Below are 17,084 nucleotides of genomic sequence, written 5' to 3'. Positions count from 1 at the left end.
AAAAGTAGATTTTGAATGTTTTCTGTACACCGCTTATTATCTTGCAGACATTTGTCATGCACTCTCTTACTTCTACGCAACTAATCAAAATTGTTGCCTTTTCTGTTTCACATGATAGTTTTTCTCAAACTTTTAAATGGTTTCTTGGTGTCATTCTCAAAATCTTTTTTGTTCTGTAGTGTATTTTGCTGCCACAATGACCTGTTCTGAAAATAAAGCAGTATCATTTATTTGTTACAAGATCCTTACAGTTCTTTCTATATTTTTCATGTGGCATTTTTTGCAAGCTGCGTTATTATATTTCTTTTTTTCCCCTATTTTAACCAGAAGTGGATATATAGCTGAGGCTTTTATTGAACAGCCTTTGGTGATGGCTAACTTTCTTTCATAAGGTGTAATAGTGGGAGGAAATAGACCTTCCAGATTGTTTTTGCATTTTATGGGGATATTGAGCAGAGGGCTGCATTTCTTATGATACACTGACTGAACTATTTAATGAATTGTGCTTTTAAGAAGATGTATGTTTGTATGGTTAATAAGTCACTTAGGTTGTCAATAGTCATTATAAACTTCTTTTGTAGGTGGGTCCCATTAATTAATTACTATATTCCTTAAGGATTAGTATTTTTTTTTATGGTGGAAAGAAATTAATGTTCAAAAAATACAGAAATTGCTGTTTGATTTTGGAGGAAATTAAATTCGTTCATGTTCTGCATTAAAAAGGTAGCAGATGAAGATACTTTGCACATACAAGCTTATATTGAATAAATAATGAGTCCAGTTTAAATTCAATACTGGTTATCCAGTTGTAATGTCTACATCATGCATTCTTCCTTTTATACGATAAATATTGTAATGACTTGCTGAAGGTACACTGAGTCCCAAGCAATTGATAAACCATACTAGAGACATGGATGGTTAGAGGAAGAACACATGAAAACTGTGGCTGGACAAAGTATCTGTTTTCCTTCTTCCCACTTTTTTTGCCCATTTAGGTAGACACAGAAACTTATAAGACAATTGCAGCTACTGTGGTGCTTTAGGATAACACAGCCACCCCACATCTTTAAAGAGAGAACTGCTTTCGGTCCCTGTTTTGCCCATAGGTTTTTTACAGATATTCCTGTGAAAAAGATAATAAAGATAAATTAAATCTTGAAATTAAATCTTGAAATGAAATCTCACTATTTAATGAGAAAACACTCATCATTTAGAATTTTGTCACACAGTGGCACAGTCTGATCCATCTGTGTAGGAAGCAGCTCTTAGGAAAAAAAAAAAAAAGAGGAGATTTGTAATTCAGATATTTTTCTTGTTAGTGTAAGAACTACTATGCTCAACCATCCGTATGTGTAGTTGTGTCAAGGACACGGAATTAAAATATTATATTTGTGTTAGGAATTCATGCTGGCTTAAGGCTGTGCAGTACCCTGATGCTGTTTAGAATATTGATATCTCCACTGTTCATTGAACTAGCTAAAAATCCTATGACTTATTGTTTGGAACAATTCACATGGCAATTTTTCTGAAAAATGAAAGAAAACAAATTGAGTCATCAGGGGTTGGTTTTATACCACAGACCAAGTGAGAAGTTTGAAAAAGCCAAAGAACTTTTTAGAAGGAAGATCCAGAGGTACATTCACTAGTGTAAGATACTCCTTTGAAGTTATAAGCAGTATTTTTTCATGTGGATACACTTTTGTGATCAAGTGTTATACAGAGGTGGAGAAGGATATTGCATCAGACTCACTACCTGTGTGTACAAAACCTGAAAAAACACTGCTTGGGCCTGAAGCTCAATATAATGAGATAATACTCTAATATACACTAGTCTGCATTACAAATGAATTCCCTTCGTATTCATAGAATATCTCAAGAAAACTCACGGTGCTGTCATATTTGTATATGAATACCCAGGATATTCTCCTGGATTGCATTTATTCTGATGTATTAAATAATATACAATTATTTCTGTAGGTCATCTGGATGAGTGTTTTAGTTTGAATCAGGAGTGTATTTTTTTAAAAAAAAATCTCTTGATCATCTCCACTTACAGTGCTTTACTTTGTGTGACAGCAGTCTGAGAGCACAAGAACCAGATCCCTTTGGATTAAAATAATCTAAAAGAAAACAGTCTGGTAGTCTAAAATTCCGAGGACTTGACGTACTAGAAATTGATATAAAACATTCCAATGGGCAAATGGGCATTTTGTAATCTCATCAGGTTTCATTTTATCTTCTACGCAAGGCAGTAAGGTGGCATCTGGCTCTGAAAATGTATTCTGTGTTATCCTTTCATGTACCTAGCAGAGTTTTTTACGTTTACAGTCATTATTCTCATGAAGTTTTTAGAGTTTACTTAAAAGCAATATTCTTTTCCATACCAGCAGTTTTCATTGTTAGAGAGAAATTAATCTGCTCTCTTCTCATCTTTTCTATTTGTTTTGTCAGTGATATTTAATATTTAAGGGAGCTTCAGAATAATACTGCAAAGGCATACACCAAAATTAGGAAAAGAGTGAAAGGTAAAAAAAGCCTTTGCCCAAATCTAAAATTAGGAGTTTACAATGCTTAGTTCTGGTTTCAGTGCTCTAACAGAGAAAAAACCTCCTCCTATCTCTCAGCAAAAATGGAGATTTTTACAGGAATTGTAACACCCACAGCTCTAGATTATGGTACAGATTATGAGTGTAGACTGGAAGGCAAATCCTTAGCTGCTAAACATAGTTGTGGAAAATGCACAGACCTGTTTGGATAGGTCTTATTTGATGTGATCATCAAGCAAAGGTGGCATTGTCTGGATCAGCTGCCATAAATACAAACTCCAGTTCTAAGACATGTTTTTAGTGCAGGGCATATAACTCTGTCAAACATGAAGAACAATCAGAGTGCATGTACCCTGAGATAACAGAGCTGTCAGATGACATTGACCAACTTGTAGTTTGCCAGATCTTTTCTCTTGTTCTTCTGCATATACTGTAAACAAATGTATGAATATTTGGACTAAGGATATATGTATAGTTATAATTAACATAGTGATTTCTATAGTGAATAACAGATGTTCAGTTAATCTTTTATTAGGCCATCCATTCATTTATTAATCTGTTCTCCTGTTTACAGTGCTAGTTGTTCCTGTGATCAAATCTAACAAGATTCATTAACTGTAAAACATGAATATATTTATGAGCAACTATGAGTGTGAATTTGAAAGTTATTAGCAGAGAGTAGGAGTTACCTTTATGTAGTACATGTATGTGCACTTATGCAATGTAACTGCACTGGAGTCCCACAGGCAACTTTTTATGATAGTTTAAATGGGATTTATATAGATGGACCATAATTGAATATACTTCACCCTGTGTATGTCAACTACAGACACGTAAACAAATATAACCATCTGTTGTCAGCATTTTAGAACATCCAGCATCATATCCTCCAGGACTTGTTGGTCTAAAAACATTTTTAAAAACATGTGCCATGACTGTTTACTCACATGAAAATAATGTAACCCTACACTCACTCTATTTTGAAATGCATAAACAACTGCATTTTGAAAGAATACAGTGATTTGGGGATATGTGAAGGAAAATAATGTTAATTTACTGATTTAGGGTCAGACTTGCTCAGAAAATAATTGGACTTCTTGCCACGTGCCCACCTACACTGTTTTAACAAATCAGTCATTAGAGATTACAGTCTAATGCCGGATAATTGAAGCTTACTTGTGAAGCTGAGATTTTTAGAGCATTGTTTGTAATGAAAAATGATTCACAAGTTGATTCATCTTCTAGTAAGATTTTTTTTCAACTAGAGTTTAAAAATTATTTGTCAAATGCTTGTTATGTAAATAGACAATTACTTTAATAAGGTTAATTGGAAACATTAGGAATAGTCATCCTGAAGACATCTACAGTGTAAAATTAAATGGTAAGCTACTCAATAGAATGACAGTTTTCATATCAGTATTCATTAAAAGTAATTAAAAATGAAAAATCTGATTCAATGTATATTAAAACTTCTAAAGTACCAACTCTTCTAAGACTAATAAGAAAGGGTTTGACTATGTTATGCCAAAATAATATTAGATTTAAATTACATCAGATGAAAAGCTATTAAATATGCTTTTAAACAGGTAAATAGAATATCAGGAAATACTGACATAGTCCAGTGTTGGAAGTGTGACTCTACAGAGAAAATTGTAATAACTTTTCAGCAGCTATAACAAAAATATAAATATTTTGCAAGGCAGGCTGTAGACACCTATGCAGAGTGGAACTTCTCTGTATCATCTATTTTATGAGTTTTCAAAACTGAAATAGGGATAGAAAATATCTAAAAATACAAAAAAAAAGGTATGAAAATAATGTCACAAATATCACTGTGAATGTCACAAGATACTATTACAAAGATTCTTGTAAAGCTCCTAGCCTATTTAAAATCCTCTGAAGTAAAGAAGCACCTTTATACTCTTTCTAGGAGCTTCCATTAGACTGTGAAGAAATTGTTCTCATAATTCTTTTACTAATTTTCTATTAGTTTCTAGGTAAAACAATTGAAAATAATTTTTTAGTCTAATGTGCTCTCTTGATGGAAAACCACCTTACAAAGTGTGCATAGCGCATAAAGGATTAAATACATGTATTGGATTGGTATATAAACTTTACAGTGAAAAGGTTGCCCCTGTACTTTCCTCTCACAGAGGCTAATGATGTTATTACCTTTTTTACTGGCCTTATTTTAAAGTGGAAAATTATTCTGCAAAATACTTAATCGTGCTTTATTCTTGATTTTTTTTTTTAAGTTAGTTAATCTTAGCATTCTGAAAACTGTGGTTATAGTTACTACTGTAAAGAAATGTACTCACTTCAAAACTTTAAATTTAGTTTTGAATTTTTCTTTAAATGAGGGTTGTGTAGGGGAAGTGCCACTGCAGAACACAAAGAAAGGTAGGGAAATGTTATAGGAAATAAATCTATTTTAAACTGTGATTTTATAGATAGATGCCACAACTCATTCACTGAAACTATACCAGATTTACATTGAACAGAAATGTAAATTATAGGTGGAAAAGATGATAAATTAGCTGATGGAAAAAGAAGTCATAATAAAAAATACCGGTTTGTCAAAATTAAAGTTTTTACTTGCCACACTAAATTTAAGAAAGTGTCAATTAAAAAAACTTCAAAATACTCTTTCCTTTTCAGTTTCTCAGAACCTCTGATATTTTATGAATCAAATTAAACAGAATTATAGCTATATGTTCCAGTTTCTCTTGAAACAAGTTGACCTAACTATATTTCAGAAACAGTAGGATGGGAAACAACAATGGATTGTTAGAAGGTAGCAATATTTTTTTTATTTTTTTAAGAAGGCTAGTTTCATAGGCATACTTAAAAATGTGTAAATTAGTCTATAGAAGCCTAAGAAGAGATAAAATTGTTTGAAAAAAATGATGTAAGAATGCTTAAGAGGCAGTTTCTGAAGGAACTCTAGATAGGAGCAATTGAATTTTGTCCAAAGTTATTTTTGTTATGTATTTAGGTGTTAATGTATATTGCTGATTACAAAGGTGTCTCAAACACTCATGCACCATCAAGGAAAAAAATCTGAGTTACGTCCAGGAATTATTTTTATTTCCAATGTTCATTTAATTAGAATGTTTCTTTTGAGTTCAGAACACAGCTTTAGGAACTCTCTTATCTGACTTACTCTCTTCTTAATAGGATCACAGAATAGTTTGGGTTGAAAGAGACCTTAGAGCTCATCCCATTCTACTCCCTACCATGGGCTGGGATACCTTGCACTAGACCAGGTTGGTCCAAGACCTGTCCAACCTGACCTTCCAGGGATGGGGCAGCCACAGTTTCTCTGGACAACCTGTACCAGGGCCTCACCACCCTCACAGACAAGAATTTCTTCCCAGTATCCCATCTAACTCTGCCCTCTGTCAATGTGAAGCCATTCCTCCTTGTCCTCTCACTCCAGGCCCTTCTAAATAGTCTCTCTCTGTCTTCCTTGTAGCTCCTTCAGGTCCTGGAAGGCCACAGTCAGGTCACCCTTGAGCCTTCTCTTCTCCAGGCTGAACAATCCCAACTCTCCCAGCCTTTCCTCACAGTAGAGCTGCTCCATCCCTCTCATCATCTTGATGCCTCCTCTGGACTCACTCCAGCAGCTCCATGTCCTTGCTGTGCTGGGCCCCCAGGGCTGGAGGTAGCTCTGCAGGTGGGGTCTCACCTGAGGGGCCAGAGGGGCAGAATTCCCCCCTGCCCTGTTGCCCACGCTGTGGGATCAGCCCAGGGCACAGGGGGTTTCTGTGCTGGGCCATGTCCAGCCTCTCCCCCACCAGCACCCCCAAGTCCTTCTCCCCAGGGCTGCTCTACCTGCTCATCCCCAGCCTGGATTGATCCCAGGGGTTGCTCTGACTCAGGTGCAGCACCAGCCTTGTCAAACCTTACGAGATTTCCAGGGGCCACTTCTGGAGCTTGTTCAGGTCCCTCTGGATGGCCTCATCCTTCATGTGTGTCACTGCACCCTCAGCTTGGGGTCACCTACAAACCTGCTGAGGGTGCCCTTGATCCCTTTGTCTGTGTCATTAACACAGATATTAAATAATACTGGTCCTAGTACAGGCCCCTGAAGGACATCACTTGTCACTGATGTCCATTGGGACTCTGAACCATTGACCACAACCCTCTGGATGTGACCAGCTAACCAATTCCTCATCCACCTACATGGAATCCATTCTTTCAATTTAGAAAAGGATGTTGTGGGGCACCATCTCAAAGATAAATGACATCTATAGCCCATCCCTTGTCCACTGAATGTTTCAGGAAAAATTCTAGTAGATGACTTCATGATGGAGTACTCTGGAGGATATTTACCACAGGATCTTGTACCAAATGCTCACAGGTCGAGGAAAACTATACATAGAATTATGAGAGTAGGGGTATTGCAATGTTTAGCCTCTAAGGGTGGGGAGCAAGAGGTTTGTACTTTTTTGTATCAAGTGTAAAACTATTCTCTTTTTGAAGATCAGATAATAAGGATATCTGAACCGTGAGTTCCTTCAGTATGACATTATACTTCAAGTTTCCTGCAGGTTTTTTGGCACAGTGCTTTCAGAGCCTACTGTGGTCAGGAAACTAGCTTTGAAAAAGCAATAAAAGCACTGAATTCTAAGAGATATCTGTGTTGTGTTGAATGTGCATTGAATATATCCAGATCAGATTTAATAATATGTACTAACTTCACATATTTCACAGGAATATGCCCCAGTTCTTTTTAAATGTTTCATGTCAGGGTTGAGCCAGTAATATACTAATGCTTGTCTTTCTATAATCCTGGTTAAATCAAGGAACAATAGAAGCTGAAGTATTGTTTATACGAATTACAGATAAACACTTATTCAGAAGTAAGGTTAGAAACTTTCTTCAACTTATACTTAAAAAGTGTAAAATAAATTATCATGTTAATTACTTATATTTTCCATATCTTTTAGTCAAAAATTTGTAGATTGTCGTGCAAATTTTTTTCTGATGATTTTTTATTCTGTTTAAATACATTTATTTACTTATTATCTTTTGAGAAAAAACCACCAAGTTCAACCTCCTTTAGGACACCTTTACAATTTAGGTGGGGTTTAATAATCTGTAGGAATATGAGAAAGAATGCTTTCATTGTTTTTTTCGTTTTGTAAATAATTTAACAGAATCCTCCTACTCTTATAGAAGATATGTCCTTCTATACATGAATTGCTGTAATCCTTCAAATTTTTTCGTATCATTGAGTAGCTTGCTCTTAAGGTAGTCATATTAAATTTTATTGTTTCTCTTGAGTCAGAATAGAACCAACATAGTTTATATTTTTTAATGGAGCTTTATCATTTAATGTTTCATAAAAAATATTAGAATTGGTACAAATAATAAAAAAATAGTATGTAAGCTGACTTTCATGGTATTTAATAGGAAATTAATAATGGAAAATTTGACTGTCTGAAAGCTCAAGTTTAAATAATAACAGGATATTACAAAGTTCTGCAAGTAACATTTTGTGTGACCTTACTGAGATAGGACTTCTTCATGTAAATAACTTAAATCATTGAGGATCAATATACAATAAAGAAAAAACATCTAGAATGCTATTTTAAAATCAATTGAGAGCCATCAAGCATCTATGAGAGTAGTCTGGACTAAACTCCAACTAAAAGATAATTGTTGCATGCTACCTGTTTTTCCACCTTATACCACACCAGTTTCCAGAGATATTTGAACATATTGTTAGTTGTGAACAAATTTATTTTGAAGAAGAACCAGATAGGGAAGTTTTCTGGTTTTCTTTAAGAATATTAAAATTTGGGGGATGGGAGGGAGTGTCAAGTTTCTCAGATTATGACTTGATCTTTATCCAGTGTATGGTTGTGGGTCCCCACAGAAGCCAGTTAAGATACAGAGGTATTTGTATTCTATATACTAAATTGACTTTATTTTGGGGGAAAAAAATATTTACAATGTTAGTAAAGCATAAAAGTTATGTTTAACCAGTGTTTTTTTAATGGCCATGCTGACTTCCAGTAAGAACTCCTGAAGTTAAAAGCTGTATGTATGATGGGCCAACCATTCTATCCTATAGAGGACTGACTTAAAACATGAGTAAGAGCTGAGAGAAGCAGACCATGTGTGATCCAGAAGCCAAAAAGAGTACCAAAATCAAAGAATAAGGAAAGAACGTGCTTGTTAGCAGGAGGGAACATCAGGAAGTCTGTACTGCAAGAAGCAGTCCTGGATCAGAAACAAGCATCCAGATGGCAGGAATCAGGAATTTGGGCTGAGTAAAGGACAAGCAAGCAGGGGACAGGAACAAGGCACTGTTGTGTATTTGCAGCCAAAACACAGGATGTGTTGACAAAAAAACCCACGCAGGTAAATTGAGCTTATTGGTCTCTTCATTATAAAAACTCAGCTTTATACCAAGTAGCTTGCTGAAGAATCTAAATGACCATAAGTAAAAGTTAAAAGTTTTATTATAACAGTTAAATAATTTATATGCTTATTCCATGTGGGATAATTTTTCAGGAAAACACATATGACTGTATTGAATAGGTAAAGTCCAAAATTAGTGTTAAATATTTTTAATTATATTACATTTGCAAGTAGAGTGGTAGGTTTTATTTATGCTTTATTAAATACTTAGAGTATATATTAACTATATATACATATAGAATCCATCAAAGGAAGACAAAAGGACAGAAGTCTACCTCTTGATGATTCTCCAAATCACTTTGTGATATAGCCAAGTTCTCTGTTACTTTCAGAGTTTCTGGCATATATTTGTGTTTCAGGGTGCACCACAGCTGTGCCTCAGATAGAGGTGTCCTTAATGGCTTTGTAGTTATGGATTGATTTTAGAGGATAGGAAATGTAAATTTAACCCTCTTCAGCATAAAAGAAACCTCAGCATAGCCTTTACTTCCTATCACTTCTCTTAGCTCTTCAAGCTGTTATTCAAGGAACAATCTATTTTCAGAAAATGATCAATGTTTCCTTATTCCTGGATCAAATCAATCTCAGATCCACCTTCGGTACAGAAATCTTGGGGTTTGGGCACGGGGGTAGGGGTTTTATAGTTTGGAGTTCTTTTGAGTTTTCTTTACCTCCTTTTTAAATTTTTTTTTCATTTTTTTTTCTAATTGTTTGAGATTTGGGTTCTTTTTATCTAACCTGGACCCTCAAGACTTTACCTCTTAATGAGTCTATTTCACTCTGTATTTCTCTAGCTACCTCTGTGAGGAACTCTGATTTCTCTGGCAATACATAGCTTTCTGTGTTTTAGTTACTGCAATGTGTAAGATTGTTACTTGAACAACACTTCAAAATCTGATCTGAATCTGCCCTGAACTAAAACCAAATCTTGTGTCTCAGTTTGAAGAGACTGGAATGTTTGTTAAAGAGGATGAGTTATGAGATAAACCAAACTCCTCTCTCTCAGCAATTGTAAATACAAAATTAGGGGCTTTAATCGAGGAAGTGTGGAAAAACCAGAAGAAATAACAACCCTATATTAAAAGATATATGTATGTTGGCAAGAACAGTGACAGAACACACAAAAAAACTAGACAATAGTCCTGTACCCAAAAAAAAAGTCCCCTTCAAACAAAAGAAAAAAAGTCTGAATACTTCTCTGTCCTTTAGTGCAGTTCTAATCACAGTTGGCAGGGGGCGCTGTTGGATCACTGGAGGTGCAGAGCCTGCAGTTCTCTGTGACACATTTGTTTGAACTAATTGGGCTGAAGTTTCTGAAGTTACTGGGAAAAAAATCATTGTTGGAGCCAAATAACAAAGATAGTAATGGAAAACTTCCATATTTCTCCACTGATCATTGCTAGTTGCTCCATGGGGATGAAATATGAGGATTACTTTGAGAGTACTGGTACTTCAAGTTCATTTTATTTCTCCACCACCACAAGACAGTATGAAATATTTTGGAAACCTGTGTATTTTCTCCTACATATTTCAAAATGCAATTGGGGGGGGGGGGGGAACAAGTCAAGAAGATATTATCTTTACACAGAAAAGCTTTTAAGAGGATAAATACCACCTGTATCTCACCAGGGAAGAGATAGTTCATATGTTCATGTAATGTTTTTTAGTTCCCCGTGACCTTGATATTTTTTTTCCCCACAAATATATTAGCCTGTATTAAAATTATTAATAAGCTAATAAAAATGTAAGGCTAATGGACTTTGCTTAAAAAGGCAAATAGGAAGCTGAAGAATCTTGTTAAATTTTATAAATACATATGAAGAATTTAATTTAGAACTTAGCAGATCTCTTCTTCAGTCATTTCCCTTGGCAGATTTTATTTCTTGTACTCTAAGCTATTACTCCTCTTCTTCCTTTTTAATTTACAGAAATTCAGCTAACTCTAATTTTTTATTAAGCCCTAATATGATATCTTTATAAGCAAGAAATAGTAAAACATTCAGAGACTAAAAAGAAGCTCAGAGATAAGTTGCCATCATCAATTTTGGTATAAAAATCTGAATTTTTTCCTGTTCAAACAATTGGAACTAGCCTTCATATTTAGCTGAAGGTCTGTTCCTGCATTTCTGTTCACAGAAATGGGAAGCTTATCCTGTCAAGTGTATTAAAACATTGAGGTTTTGAACATACACGATTAGTAAATGAAAAAAAAAATCAAATTGAAAGTACAAACGTTACATGCTCAAACTACCAAAAATGAAGCAACTTTGTTGACGCAACTGAATTCTGCTTCTTCTGCACAAGCTGTACTGCATAAGATTTAGACTTTTTTTTAACACCTTCTTTATTTTTTGTGTGTGTAGCACAAACTTGATTTACATTTTAAGGACAGAAGCAACACAACAACACAACAACAAGGATTATGACTTCAATTCATAGGGCGTTTCACTCACCAATGATTTACAGTAGATATTATCTACTATATTATCTACTGTATTTACCATATCATCTACCATGTTGCAAATATTACTAGCAACAGTGCAGCCCTTTGAGGCAATGATGTATAAAATCCTTACAAACTGTTTCTACTCCATGCAGAATAAATGCAGAGACTGAGGATTTTATTTATGATACGGCATTATCCTTCATTCTGCTTATTTATGGTGACTGAAAAATACCATATCACATTTGAAAGAATCTTATATTGCACTTCAAGTTTACTACATTGAAAAACACCAGGACAGTGTTATTCTCGCTGTGTTTCACAAAGTGTACCTGAAGACAGAAACTCAAGTGAAATTACCCACCTTTTCTGTCTTTGAACTTAACAAAATTTGCAAGCTTCTAGATGGAAATTAGTTTCAATTTGCCCACCAACTCATGCACAGAGAGGAAATTTTTTAGACGGTTAAACAACTTTGTCAATTACATGTTTAATGAATTAAGATGAACTGAGAGACATTCTTAATTGGCATCTGTTGATAAAGAAGTAGCTACACTTCTTGAAGTTGCAGGGATCACTACTGATTAATCCATTAGAACTACTTCAGTTTGTCTTTTTAAGGCCAAACTGTGACTTTGCCCCGATATCCTCTTGGAAGTTATAGTGGAAATCCCTGAGCAAAACACTAAATTATATTGTATAATGGGACATAATAACGCTTCCTTTTTAGTTCTTTAAAACATGTGCTTACCGTTTTTACCTTTTCTCTGTTAATGCTGACATATCCCATGTACCTCGTGCAGATGTGAATGAATGTGAATCTGAACCCTGCAAGAATGGCGGAATCTGTACAGATCTTGTTGCCAACTATTCCTGTGAGTGCCCAGGTGAATTTATGGGAAGAAACTGTCAACAGAGTAAGTACGTATGTTTGTAAATTCTATGGTAATAAATAAAATATATTTTATTTTTGCAGAAAAAAACTTTAATATACTATGGAAATATGGAAATATTTCTCTAAATTACAAATCCAGAATACTCAAAATAGCCAATCTTGTTTTTTTCAAAATGGAGGGAAATTCAGAGACCTAATCTGAATTCAAGTAAAGCATCTGATATGTGGAAACATTTGCAAAATGAAAAATCATTATCTAAAGTCAAGAAGAAGGATTAAATAGTGTAAAGTAGAAAAATTCCACAAGGTGTTCACCAAATATCCTGGCTTCAACAGTAATTATTAGCAGATATCAACAATGTAAGAACAGGGCCAAAATATAAATTATTTTTTCTGACATGTCTGTAGCCTCTGAAATTTGGACCATTCAGTTATGGAGAAATCATCTATGGAGTTCCTCCAGGATCTGTCCTGGGACAGATCTCATATGATTTTACGGTAACATTGACTCTCAATGCACCATAAAGGTCTGATTCCTAAAGTTGTTACTACAGAGTTCTTCATGTGTGATAGACCAAGTAATCTCGAAGACCAGAAATAACAGACGTAGAATAAACTGCCGTGGAATTAAATGTTATATACCTTAAAAGTTAATAACAGATATTAGAGGCTCTTGAGTTTGAAATACTGTAAGAAGAAAAAAATGGTTAGAAGTTGAATACTAAACAAATTAAACCACAACAAAACTGAAAATATGACTCCTTTTCCTGTGTTCACTTTGTGGATGTATGGGAGAAAAGGGAGACAAAAACAGGATGAAGAAATAACCACAAATGATAAGATGTGAGCTTTTTTAAGTAGCTTCAATGAATTCTCAGATTGCATACCACAAAAAAAAAAAAAAAAAAAAAAAGATTTAAGGCCCTGAACATAATGTGTACATAGTCCTAGAGAGAAACAGAAGACTAGGATTTGCTTTGAGTAGTTCAGGGTCTCTATGGCTACCTCAAAGAGTTTGTAAAAAAATGAACATCTATTAAAGTTTTCTTCAAAATTTGCTGTTGAAGCAATTCATGCATTTCCTTACTAGGTGAAACTGAATTGCCATTTTGGAATTCTACCAGGAATCTCATCCATCTCTTCAGAGTTATCCGTTCTATATTTTGGCTGCATGGTGAACATTGCTCAGATAATAGATCACATAATCCAATCTCCTGTTATGCTAGAAACGAGGAAGTCAGAGCTGTTTACTTGAAGTGATCATTTCATTTTCTGAACCATCAACTATTATTTATATTTCTAATTTTTTTACAGATGTATATGTAAAAGTTATTTCATGCGTGAAGTTTCATATCTCATATATTATACTGATTTTTTGAGAGAATATAACAGAAGGTGTACATGTACAAAAAGTAGAAATTTCAAGTTTATTGAAACTGTGAAAGAATTCTGCTATTGAATTACAAAATGTATGTCTACATATTTCTATTTTTGAGAGAAAATTTTCTGTAATTCAAAATACCAACTCAAAATACTAATTTTGTAATTCAAAACAAAACTACCTACAATCTATCTTTCTGAGTCATATTTTGGAAGAATTATACTGGCACAAATATATGTGTACATACAATATACATAATGAAATGGTCTTTCGGGAGATAATTCTGTAGAGAAATGCTGGCAACTGTGACTCAGCACTCCACTGTCTACCACATGCAAACACCTGTTTGTACGGATTGTAATCACTGAGCTGCCCATGTTCAGGAAAGTCAACACATTTACACTAACACTATGGCACGGCTTCCAAACTTTGGTTAATTCATCTACTTTGGGGTAGTTTTAGCACAGCTAGCATTAAAAAGGGAGACTTGTGGGTTTATGCCACACTATAATTGTGCACTATACCATTTTCTATGTCAGGGCTTGAAAATATCCTATTTTTCCCATTAGAAATTTGGATATGTCATCATACTTAATTATGTAATTACAAGTAGTTATTACACATTATAATTACACCATTAGAGTTTTACACATATTTACAGTAATCATATAATTAAATACTGTTATACTAATTATGTAAATTACTGATTGCTGTTTCAGAATTACCTCACAAAGCTCAAAGATTGCTAAGCCACATCATAGAATATGTAAAATATTCTACATCTAGAATAAAAAGAAAAAATGCATCATTCAAACTGCATTTTTAATAGTTTATCTAGTTTAGTAATAGCCCCAAATCCAGTGCTTTGTAATAATGATTTGTCATGTTACTCAATAGCTTCCGTAGTTCATGCCAGGCTGTTTTTCCTAGTGGTCCTGCTAAGTTTTCCCTCTTTTTTTTTTAATTCTACCCTTACTTCCACTATTTAATTCCTCTTAGCTAATCTTCTAAATAGTTCCCTTCCATTTTATCTCACATGTGGCACTTTCAGGTGTGAGACAACTGTTTTGTTACACTCAGGTCCTGAGAGCCCTTGTGGGATACCCCCCAAAATCCTTCTAACTAGTCCCAGGAACTGAAATAAGAGGGAAGGCTGCTTGGTAGCTTTCCTTCTTTCTTTCTTTCTTTCTTTTTTTCCTCCTTTCTTCTTCTCTCTTACTTTTGTTCTTCCTTTCCTTCTTCCTTTTTTTCTCCTTCCTTCTTCCTTCCCTCCTTTCTCTTCTTCCTTTCCTTCTTCCTTTCTTTCTTCTCCTTTCTCAGGTCCTTTCCTTCTTCTTTTCCTTCTTTCTTTCTTTTTTTTTTTTTGTTCTTTCTTTCTTCTTTTTTCCTTCTTTCTTTCCTTCCTCTTTCTTCCTTTCCTTCTTCCTTCCTTCCTTCCATCCTTGATACAACTATCTTTAGCAATTCAGGCATAAATGATATTTAAACCAGCTGCTTCTCATTTGCTGGAAAGCAGGGGATGAGACAAAATCAAAGTGGAATGTGAGACCACCGGCAGCCTCAAAACATACTCAGCCGTTCTGAAATAAGTTTATCACCCTTTTGAGATACTTCACAGGATATCTGGTCTCCACAGAATTTGCCTGCAAATATTTAGTAAACATGGAATGGGAAGAGAGCACCTTCCCCATCCTCTGAATGAAAAATCTAAACTGTATTAATTCAATATTACTTCCCACATTTCGCAAGGCCTAAGCATTTCCTTGATGCAGCTGTATCTCCTTCTGTTCTTCCACTCCCTGAGCCAATTTCTTGCCTCTGTGGTGAATTTAAGCCATCAGTTATGATTATCTCCATTCCTTAGTTCTGGATTATCCATAAATAAGTATTGCTTCCAAGGCAGATTCTCCTGGGCTGGAGTTTTTATTTGTGGATCACAGAATTTTCTTGCAAGCAAACAGGGGGCCACTTTCATCAATGTCAAGCTGTTTGCCTCATTCGGTGCAGATCTGTATTGTTAAAATCTCCTATGAGCAACATGGGTAGTGAATTGCAGTAATATGTGAGCAGTTCCACAGGTAATTTTTGATCACTTTTTTTCTTTTTTTTTTTCTTTTTTTTTTAAATTATTTCTTTTATTCTAACAGATGGTACTATACAATGGGCAACCCTATAGTATCATTACTGTGCATTTTGAAGCTTGTGATTTGCTAAATGCCAAGACTTGCTGCCATTAAAAATATGGCAAAACGTTCTCATGCTTTTTCGTTTAAAGATCTAGATCAGATACTAACTGTAAATATTTTTTTTACATATACTATGCCCCTCCACCTCCTTTTCTATGTATTCAACATGTCCATATGTAGATGGATACTGCGTTCAGACATATGCACCATTTATTTGTCTAGCATATCAGAAATCCTGCTAAGCAGTGTACCTCCACCTTATTTTCACACTGTGAAACACTTTACCTGCTGGGAATCAGCACAGACTCGAGTTCCCTAAATGACTGATCACTGTTACAACCTCTTTGAATGAGATTTAGGATGACCTAACTTTTCCTATAGCTTAAAATATCAGTTTGACTAATTGTGTGAATAATGCAATATGAAGTTTGGCTTTAAGCATATTCTTGATTGTTTGGAACATCTGCCAGTTTTATGAGCTGAAATACTGGTGTTATATATAAAGTTGGAAATGGCTGTAAACCAAAACTGGACACAGAATGAAAAAACTGGCCCAGGGAAAAAATAATTAAGAAAAAAAAAAGGTAATTAATGGCACACTGATACTGGGCTGGTACAAAAGAATGGCAGGGGACAGAGGCTGGGCATGAAATCAAGACTTAACAGCAGTTAAAGAATGTTAATTAGGCTGTGGTCTAATCAAGAGAGTAGAAAGTGTTCTTAATTCATATTTAAGGCAAAGAGAAGAGTTTATTTTAGTTTTCATATTTTTCCTTCTTTTATTTCGCTTCAAAAATCATAATATTTAAAAGCCAGAATTGTTCAGCTTACTCACCAAGTGTACAACATATAAAAATGCAGTAAATATGTATATTCCTGTTTATCCTTATTTAGATGACAAATTTAGGACTTCCATAGAAAAATTAAGGAGATTTTATAGGTATGCATGTATTATTAACTGCGGAGAAAATATTTTTTTTTGGTTAATGTCCGACAAAAGGAAGAATGGAAAAAAATTTGTGCCTAAAAGAATTGTGTCCATTTAATACAAAGCTAATAGTAATACTTCATGTGTGAGCTCCCTGGATTACAGAAATATCTCAGAACAGAAATATATCAGAAATACACCTTGAAAGTGCAGGAGGAAAAACTTTTACATGTCAAATCTGACTTTAGGCCATGTAATTCAACTCAATCTTGG

At 34.6% G+C, this 17,084-nt stretch overlaps 1 protein-coding gene across 1 annotated transcript in view; it reads left to right on the top strand.

The window, feature by feature from the left end:
- Positions 1-17,084, top strand: part of EDIL3 (EGF like repeats and discoidin domains 3) — a 218,633-nt gene that overhangs the window by 118,104 nt on the left and 83,445 nt on the right. The window contains 1 exon segment of the mRNA XM_032676101.1: positions 12,225-12,338. Within this exon segment, the coding sequence (XP_032531992.1) occupies positions 12,225-12,338 (114 nt within the window).

Source organism: Chiroxiphia lanceolata, chromosome Z (assembly GCF_009829145.1).
Source record: "Chiroxiphia lanceolata isolate bChiLan1 chromosome Z, bChiLan1.pri, whole genome shotgun sequence".
In the NCBI taxonomy this organism is placed as follows: domain Eukaryota; kingdom Metazoa; phylum Chordata; class Aves; order Passeriformes; family Pipridae; genus Chiroxiphia; species Chiroxiphia lanceolata.
Note: the sequence above shows the minus strand (reverse complement) of the source record. Positions and strands in the feature narration are given on the sequence as shown.